Consider the following 8,754-nt stretch of genomic DNA (forward strand, 5'->3'; position numbering starts at 1 on the left):
TATACCTTGTGTGTATGTGTGTTGATAATCTTGTGTGTGTGTTATAATACCTTGTTGTGTGTGTGTGTGTGTGTGTGTAATGTTATACCTTGTGTGTGTGTGTGTTATACCTTGTGTGTGTTATACCTTGTGTGTGTGTTATACCTTGTGTGTGTGTGTGTGTGTTATACCTTGTGTGTGTGTGTGTGTTATACCTTGTGTGTGTGTGTGTTATATGTGTGTGTGTGTGTGTGTGTATATACCTTGTGTGTGTGTGTGTGTGTGTGTGTTATACCTTGTGTGTGTGTGTTATGACCTTGTGTGTGTGTGTGTTATACCTTGTGTGTGTGTGTGTTGTACCTTTATAATCTGTTATACCTTGTGTGTGTGTGTGTGTTAATCTTGTGTGTGTGTGTGTGGTATAACCTTGTGTGTGTGTGGTGTTATGACCTTGTGTGTGTGTGTGTTATAACTGTGTGTGTGTGTGTGTGTTATACCTTGTGTGTGTGTGTGTGTGTGTATGCTTATGTGTGTGTGTGTGTATATACCTTGTGTGTGTGTGTGTTATACCTTGTGTGTGTGTGTTATACCTTGTGTGTGTGTGTTATACCTTGTGTGTGTGTGTATAGTCCTGCCTTGTGTGTGTGTGTGTGTGTGTTATACCTTGTGTGTGTGTGTGTGTTATACCTTGTGTGTGTGTGTGTTATACCTTGTGTGTGTGTGTGTTATACCTTGTGTGTGTGTGTGTGTTATACCTTGTGTGTGTGTGTGTGTGTTATACCTTGTGTGTGTGTGTGTGTTATACCTTGTGTGTGTGTGTGTTATACCTTGTGTGTGTGTGTGTTATACCTTTGTGTGTGTGTGTTTGCCTTGTGTGTGTGTTATACCTTGTTGTGTGTGTGTGTGTGTTATACCTTGTGTGTGTGTGTATTATATCTTGTGTGTGTGTGTGTTATACCTTTGTGTGTGTGTTATACCTTGTGTGTGTGTGTGTTATACCTTGTGTGTGTGTGTTATACCTTCTTGTGTGTGTATACCTTGTGTGTGTGTTATACCTGTGTGTGTGTGTGTGTTATACCTTGTGTGTCTGTGTGTGTGTGTGTGATATACCTTGTGTGTGTGTGTGTGTGTGTGTGTTATACCTTGTGTGTGTGTGTGTTATACCTTGTGTGTGTGTGTGTGTGTGTTATACCTTGTGTGTGTGTGTGTGTTATACCTTGTGTGTGTGTGTGTGTGTTATACCTTGTGTGTGTGTGTGTTATACCTTTGTGTGTGTGTGTTTATACCTTGTGTGTGTGTGTGTGTGTGTGTGTGTTATACCTGTGTGTGTGTACACATTTGTGTGTTATGCAATGAGTGTGTGTTACCTTATTATTGATTATTAGTGTTTCACCTTGTGTGTGTGTGTTATACCTTCTTGTGTGTGTGTTATACCTTGTGTGTTATATTTATACCTTGTGTGTGTGTGTGTGTTATACCTTGTGTGTGTGTGTGTTCTATTATTGTGTGTGTGTGTGTGTGTTATACCTTGTGTGTGTGTGTGTTTATACCTTGTGTGTGTGTGTGTGTGTTATACCTTGTGTGTGTGTGTGTTATACCTTGTGTGTGTGTGTGTGTGTGTGTGTATTTAACCTTGTGTGTGTGTGTGTTTTGTATTTATAATCTTGTGTGTGTGTGTGTGTGTGTTATACCTTGTGTGTGTGTGTGGTGTTATACCTTGTGTGTGTGTGTGTGTTATACCTTGTGTGTGTGTGTGTGTGTTATGCCTTGTGTGTGTGTGTGTGTGTTATAATCTGTGTGTGTGTGTGTGTGTTATACCTTGTGTGTGTGTGTGTGTGTTATACCTTGTGTGTGTGTGTGTGTGTTATAATCTTGTGTGTGTGTGTGTGTGTTATCTCGTGTGTGTGTGTGTGTTATACCTTGTCTGTGTGTGTAATGTTACACCAGTGTGTGTGTGTTATAATCTGTGTGTGTGTGTGTTATACCTTGTGTGTGTGTGTGTTATAACCCTGTGTGTGTGTGTGTGTGTTTATACCCTAATTGTGCCTTGTGTGTGTGTGTCTCTATACCTTGTGTGTGTGTGTGTGTGTGTCTTGCACCTTGTGTGTGTGTGTGTGTGTGTGTGTGCACCTTGTGTGTGTGTGTGTGTGTCTTGCACCTTGTGTGTGTGTGTGTGTCTTGCACCTTGTGTGTGTGTGTGTGTGTGTCTTGCACCTTGTGTGTGTGTGTGTCTTTACCCTTGTGTGTGTGTGTGTGTGTGTCTGTAATCTTGTGTGTGTGTGTGTGTGTCTTGCACCTTGTGTGTGTGTGTGTGTGTGTCTTGCACCTTGTGTGTGTGTGTGTGTGTCTTGCACCTTGTGTGTGTGTGTGTGTGTGTGTCTTGCACCTTGTGTGTGTGTGTGTGTGTGTCTTGCACCTTGTGTGTGTGTGTGTGTGTGTCTTGCACCTTGTGTGTGTGTGTGTGTCTTGAACCTTGTGTGTGTGTGTGTGTGTGTTCGTGTGTGTGTGTGTTCGTGTGTGTGTGTGTGTGTGTGTGTGTTCGTGTGTGTGTGTGTGTGTGTTCGTGTGTGTGTGTGTGTGTGTGTTCGTGTGTGTGTGTGTGTGTGTGTGTGTGTGTGTTCGTGTGTGTGTGTGTGTGTGTGTGTGTGTGTTCGTGTGTGTGTGTGTGTTCTTGTGTGTGTGTGTGTGTGTTGTGTGTGTGTGTGTTGTGTGTGTGTGTGTGTGTGTGTCCGTGTGTGTGTGTGTGTGTGTTATACCTTGTGCGTGTGTGTGTGTGTCGCACCTCTTGTGCGTGTGTGTGTGTGTGTCAGACCTCTTGTGCGTGTGTCAGACCTCTTGTGCGTGTGTGTGTGTGTGTGTCGACCTCTTGTGCGTGTGTGTGTGCGTGTGTGTCGACCTCTTGTGCGTGTGTGTGTGTGTGTGTCGACCTCTTGTGCGTGTCTGGTTGGTACATGAAACTGTATTTGTCAGTGGGGTGCCCGCTCGCCATTCTCGTTGTATGCAAATGAGGAAGAGGTGGGTGTGGATATGCAAATCTGAAATTAAAACAGCAACAGATCATGATTATAATGAAGCACATCAATCACAGTCATGGTAGAGGCCTGTGTTCGTTTATGTTGAGGGATCTTATGCTGAACGGTTGTACTAGTGTGTGTGTGTGTGAGAGAGTTGCATGTTCACAGTTGTATTAATTGATGTTACTCAAGCCCATCTCTACTTTGCAAGATCTGATTTTATTAGATTTATATACTGGTACTTTGCAAAACATGAATCACTCGTCTGGAAATGTGTCCGCTTTGTCAACAGATTTGTATCTAGTCCCCGAGCAGGTGGTTTTCAGAATCCGAATCACAAAATGTTACTTTCTCTTGGTGTTGTACATAGAAGCATAAACCTCAACAATGACACAAACGTCTTGAGAGATCAAGAAAGATCGAGAGAGAGGAAGAGATCGAGAGATATCGAGAGAGAGGGAGATCGAGAGAGAGGGAGAGAGAGGAAGAGAGAGAGATCAAGAGAAGAAGAGAGAAAGATCGAGAGAAGAAGAGAGAAAGATCGAGAGAGAGGAAGAGATCGAGAGAGAGAGAGATCGAGGGAGATCGAGGGAGATCGAGAGAGATCGAGTGAGAGTGGGGAGATTGAGAGAGAGGGAGATCGAGAGAGCTCGAGAGAGAGAGGGAGCCTGTGTGAGAGAGTGGGAGTTCGAGAGAGGGAGTGTGTGTGGAGAGAGAGGGAGTTCGAGAGAGAGGGAGATCGAGAGAGGAGAGAGAGATCAAGAGAGGAAGAGAGAGAGATCGAGAGAAGAAGAGAGAAAGATCGAGAGAGAGAAAGATCGAGAGAGAGGAAGAGATCGAGAGAGAGAGAGAGAGATCGAGAGAGGAAGAGAGAGAGATCAAGAGAAGAAGAGAGAAAGATTGAGAGAGAGAAAGATCGAGAGAGAGGAAGAGATCGAGAGAGAGGGAGATCGAGAGAGAGGGAGATCGAGAGAGAGGGAGATCGAGAGAGATCAAGAAAGAGAGAGGGAGATCGAGAGAGAGGGAGATCAAGAGAGAGGGAGATCGAGAGACAGAGATCGAGAAAGGGAGAGATCGAGAGAGGGAGAGATCGAGATTGAGAGAAGAAGAGAGAAAGATCGAGAGAGAGATCTCGAGGGAGATCGAGAGAGGAAGAGAGATCGAGAGAGGAAAGAGACTCAAGAGGAACTTTGAGAGATCGATTAGAGAGAGACTGGACTTTGGGAGACTCGAGAGATATGAGCTTTGTCCAAGAGAGGACGGGAGAGAGGAGAGAGAATCACAAAATGTTACTCTCTTGAGTGTTGAGAGAAGCATAAAGTGACAGGAGAGACACAAAGTGAGATCAAGAAGAGGAAGAGAGAAAGAGGAAGATATCGAGAGAGAGGAAGATCGAGAGAGAGAAGATATATAGGAAGAGAGATATTAGATCAAGAGAAGAAGATAAAAGATCGAAGATAGAAAGATCCAAGAGGAGGAAGAAGATCAAGATCGAGAGATCGAGGAGAATCGAGAGAGATGAGAGAGGGAGATCGAGAGAGAGGGAGATATAGAGAATCGAGGAGGAGCTCGAGAGAGGAGATCGAGAGAGATCGAAAAAGGGAGAGAGGGAGATCGGAGAGAGATCAAGAGAGGAAGAGAACACAGATCGAGAAGAAAGATCGAGAGAGAAAGATCGAGAGATAGGAAGAGATCGAGAGAGAGAGAGAGATCGAGAGGAATAGATATATCAATAGAATATAGAAAAGATTGAGATATAGAAAGATCGAGATGCAGGAAGAGATCGAGAATCGAGAGAGGAGATCGATAGGGGAGATCGAGAGATCAAGGGAAGAGAGAGGAAACAAGAGAAGAGAGAAAGATCGAGAGAAGGAGAAAGATCGAGAGAGGAAGAGATCGAGAGAGAGATAGAGAGAGAGATCGAGAGAGAGATCGAGAGAGAGATCAAGAGAGAGATCGAGAGAGATCGAGAGAGATCGAGAGAGATCGAGAGAGATCGAGAGAGATCGAGAGAGAGGGGGAGAGAGGGAGATCGAGAGAGAGGGAGATCGACAGAGAGGGAGATCGACAGAGAGGGAGATCGAGAGAGAGGGAGATCGAGAGAGAGGGAGATCGAGAGAGAGGGAGATCGAGAGAGAGGGAGATCGAGAGAGAGGGAGATCGAGAGAGAGGGAGATCGAGAGAGAGGGAGATCGAGGGAGAGGGAGATCGAGAGAGGAAGAGAGAGGGAGATCGAGAGAGGAAGAGAGAGAGAGATCGAGAGAAGAAGAGAGAGAGATCGAGAGAAGAAGAGAGAAAGATCGAGAGAAGAAGAGAGAAAGATCGAGAGAAGAAGAGAGAAAGATTGAGAGAAGAAGAGAGAAAGATTGAGAGAAGAAGAGAGAAAGATTGAGAGAAGAAGAGGAGAAAGATTGAGAGAAGAAGAGAGAAAGATTGAGAGAAGAAGAGAGAAAGATTGAGAGAAGAAGAGAGAAAGATTGAGAGAAGAAGAGAGAAAGATTGAGAGAAGAAAGAGAAAGATTGAGAGAAGAAGAGAGAAAGATTGAGAGAAGAAGAGAGAAAGATTGAGAGAAGAAGAGGAGAAAGATTGAGAGAAGAAGAGAGAAAGATTGAGAGAAGAAGAGAGAAAGATTGAGAGGAAGAAGAGAAAGATTGAGAGAAGAAGAGAGAAAGATTGAGAGAAGAAGAGAGAAAGATTGAGAGAAGAAGAGAGAAAGATTGAGAGAAGAAGAGAGAAAGATTGAGAGAAGAAGAGAGAAAGATTGAGAGAAGAAGAGAGAAAGATTGAGAGAAGAAGAGAGAAAGATTGAGAGAAGAAGAGAGAAAGATTGAGAGAAGAAGAGAGAAAGATTGAGAGAAGAAGAGAGAAAGATTGAGAGAAGAAGAGAGAAAGATCGAGAGAAGAAGAGAGAAAGATCGAGAGGAGAAAGAGAAAGATTGAGAGAAGAAGAGAGAAAGATTGAGAGAAGAAGAGAGAAAGATTGAGAAGAAGAGAGAAAGATTGAGAGAAGAAGAGAGAAAGATTGAGAGAAGAAGAGAGAAAGATTGAGAGAAGAAGAGAGAAAGATTGAGAGAAGAAGAGAGAAAGATTGAGAGAAGAAAGAGAAAGATTGAGAGAAGAAGAGAGAAAGATTGAGAGAAGAAGAGAGAAAGATTGAGAGAAGAAAGAGAGAAAGATTGAGAGAGAGATTGAGAGAAGAAGAAAGATTGAGAGAAGAAGAGAGAAAGATTGAGAGAAGAAGAGAGAAAGATTGAGAGAGAGAAGAGAGAAAGATTGAGAGAAGAAGAGAGAAAGATTGAGAGAAGAAGAGAAAGATTGAGAGAAGAAGAGAGAAGAAAGATTGAGAAGAAGAGAGAAAGATTGAGAGAAGAAAGATTGAGAGAAAGATTGAGAGAAGAAGAGAGAAAGATTGAGAGAAGAAGAGAGAAAGATTGAGAGAAGAAGAGAAAGATTGAGAGAAGAGAGAAAGATTGAGAGAAGAAGAGAGAAAGATTGAGAGAAGAAGAAGAAAGATTGAGAGAAGAAGAGAGAAAGATTGAGAGAAGAAGAGAGAAAGATTGAGAGAAGAAGAAGATTGAGAAAGATCGAAGAGAAAGATTGAGAGGAGAAAGATTGAGAGAAGAAGAAAGATCGAGAGAAGAGAGAAAGATTGAGAAGAGAAAGATTGAGAGAGAAATCTTGAGAGAGAAGAGATCAAGGAGATCGAGAGAAGAGGGAGATCGAGAAGAAGAAAGATTGAGAGGAAGAGAGATCGAGAGAGAAGAGAGAAAGAGAGAGGAGAAGATCGAGAGGAGAAGAGAGAAGAGAGAGAGGGAAGAGAGATAGAGAGAGAGGAAGAGAGAGAGAGAGAAGAGAGATCGAGGATCGGGGAAGAGAGAGAGAGAAGGAAGAAGAGAGAGAGGGAAGAGAGGAGAGAAGGAGAGAGAGAGGGGAAGAGGGAGAGAGGGGGAAGAGAGGGGAAGAGAGAGGGAAGAGAGAGAGAGAGGGAAGGGAGAGAGAGAGAGGGAAGAGAGAGAGAGAGGGGAAGGGGAAGGGGGGAAGGGGGAAGGGAAGAGAGAGAGAGGGGAAGAGAGGGAAGAGGGGAAGAGAGAGAGAGGGAAGATATATAGAGGGAAGATATATAGGAGAGGGAAGATGAGAGAGGGAAAAGAGGGAGATGGGGAGAGGAGATGGGGAGAGGGGAAAGATGGGAGATGGGAAGAGATATATGGGAGGATGGGAGAGATGAGAGATAGAGAAGATGAGAGATAGATGGGAGAGAGATGGGAGAGAGATGGGAGAGAGAGGAGAGAGAGATGGGAGGAGGAGATGGGGGAGAGAGAGGGAGATCGAGAGAGAGGGAGATCGAGAGATGGGAGGGAGATCGAGAGAGAGAGATCGAGAGAGATCGAGGAAGACAGAGAGATGGGGAGAGAGAGATCGAGAGAGATCGAGAGAGAGATCGAGAGAGAGAGAGAGAGAGATCGAGAGAGAGATCGAGAGGAGATCAAGAAGGAAGAGAGATCGAGAGAGATCGAGAGAGAGGGAGATCGAGAGAGAGGGAGATGGGGGAGAGAGAGAGAGAGAGAGATCAAGATGGGAGGAAGACAGAGAGATCAGAGAGAGGGGAGATGGGGGAGATGGGAGAGAGAGAGATCGAAGAGAGGAAGAAGAGAGATGAGAGAAGAAGAGAGAAATATCGAGAGAGAGAAAGATCGAGAAGAGAAAGATCGGGAGAGAGAGAGAGAGAAGAGAGGATGAGAAGAAGAGGGAGATCGAGAGAGATCAAGAGAGGAAGATGGGAGAGATGGGAAGATGGGAGAAAGATCGAGAGAGGAAGAGATCGAGAGAGAGGGAGATCGAGAGAGAGGGAGATCGAGAGAGAGGGAGATCGAGAGAGATGGGGAGATCGAGAGAGAGAGAGATCGAGAGAGAGGAAGATCGAGGGGGAAGGGAGATCGGGAGGAGGAGATGGGGGAGGGAGAGGGATCGGGGGGGATCGAGAGAGGGAGAGGATCGAGGAGAGGAAAGAGAGAGATCGAGAGAAGAAGAGAGAGATAGGGGGAGAAGAAGAGAGAAAGATGAGAGAAGAAGAGAGAAAGATCGAGAGAAGAAGAGAGAAAGATCGAGAGGAAGAAGAGGAGAAAGATCGAGAGATGGGAAGAGAGAAAGATCGAGAGGAGAAAGATCGAGAGGAGAAAGATCGAGGAGAAAGATGGGGGAGAGAAGAGAGAGAAAGATCGAGAGGAGAAAGAGGGAGATGGGAGAAAGATCGAGAGAAGAAAGATCGAGAGAAGAGAGAAGGAGATCGAGAGATGAGGAAGAGATCGAGGAGATGGGAGATTCGAGAGAGAGGAAGATCATAGAGATCGAGAGAGAGGGAGATCGAGAGAGGGAGAGAGAGAGATCGAGAGAGGGAGAGAGAGAGAGAGAGAGAGGGGAAGAGAGAGAGAGAGAGAGAGGAAGAGAGAGAGAGAGGGGAAGAGAGAGAGAGAGAGAAGAGAGATCGAGAGAGAGAGAGAGGAAGAGAGATCGAGAGAGAGAGAGAGAGGAAGAGAGAGAGAGAGGAAGAGAGAGAGAGGGGAAGAGAGAGAGAGAGAGAGGGGAAGAGAGAGAGGGGAAGAGAGAGAGAGAGGGGAAGAGAGAGAGAGAGGGGAAGAGAGAGAGAGAGGGGAAGAGAGAGAGAGAGGGGAAGAGAGAGAGAGAGGGGAAGAGAGAGAGAGAGGGGGAAGAGAGAGAGAGTGGGGGAAGAGAGAGAGAGGGGAAGAGAGAGAGAGGGAA

At 45.1% G+C, this 8,754-nt stretch overlaps 2 protein-coding genes across 11 annotated transcripts in view; both read right to left on the minus strand.

Annotated features, from left to right (window-relative positions):
* The window catches only part of LOC124006139 (protein FAM168A-like), a 46,643-nt gene extending 43,650 nt beyond the window's left edge, over positions 1-2,993 (minus strand). The window contains exon 1 of the mRNA XM_046315946.1: positions 2,907-2,993. Within this exon, the coding sequence (XP_046171902.1) occupies positions 2,907-2,968 (62 nt within the window). The 5' untranslated portion in view covers positions 2,969-2,993. The remainder of the gene's footprint in view (positions 1-2,906) is intronic.
* aplp2 (amyloid beta (A4) precursor-like protein 2) overlaps positions 1-8,754 on the minus strand; it is a 571,607-nt gene that overhangs the window by 142,210 nt on the left and 420,643 nt on the right. The window lies entirely within an intron of this gene.

The sequence above is a fragment of the Oncorhynchus gorbuscha genome, linkage group LG19 (assembly GCF_021184085.1).
Source record: "Oncorhynchus gorbuscha isolate QuinsamMale2020 ecotype Even-year linkage group LG19, OgorEven_v1.0, whole genome shotgun sequence".
NCBI lineage: Eukaryota > Metazoa > Chordata > Actinopteri > Salmoniformes > Salmonidae > Oncorhynchus > Oncorhynchus gorbuscha.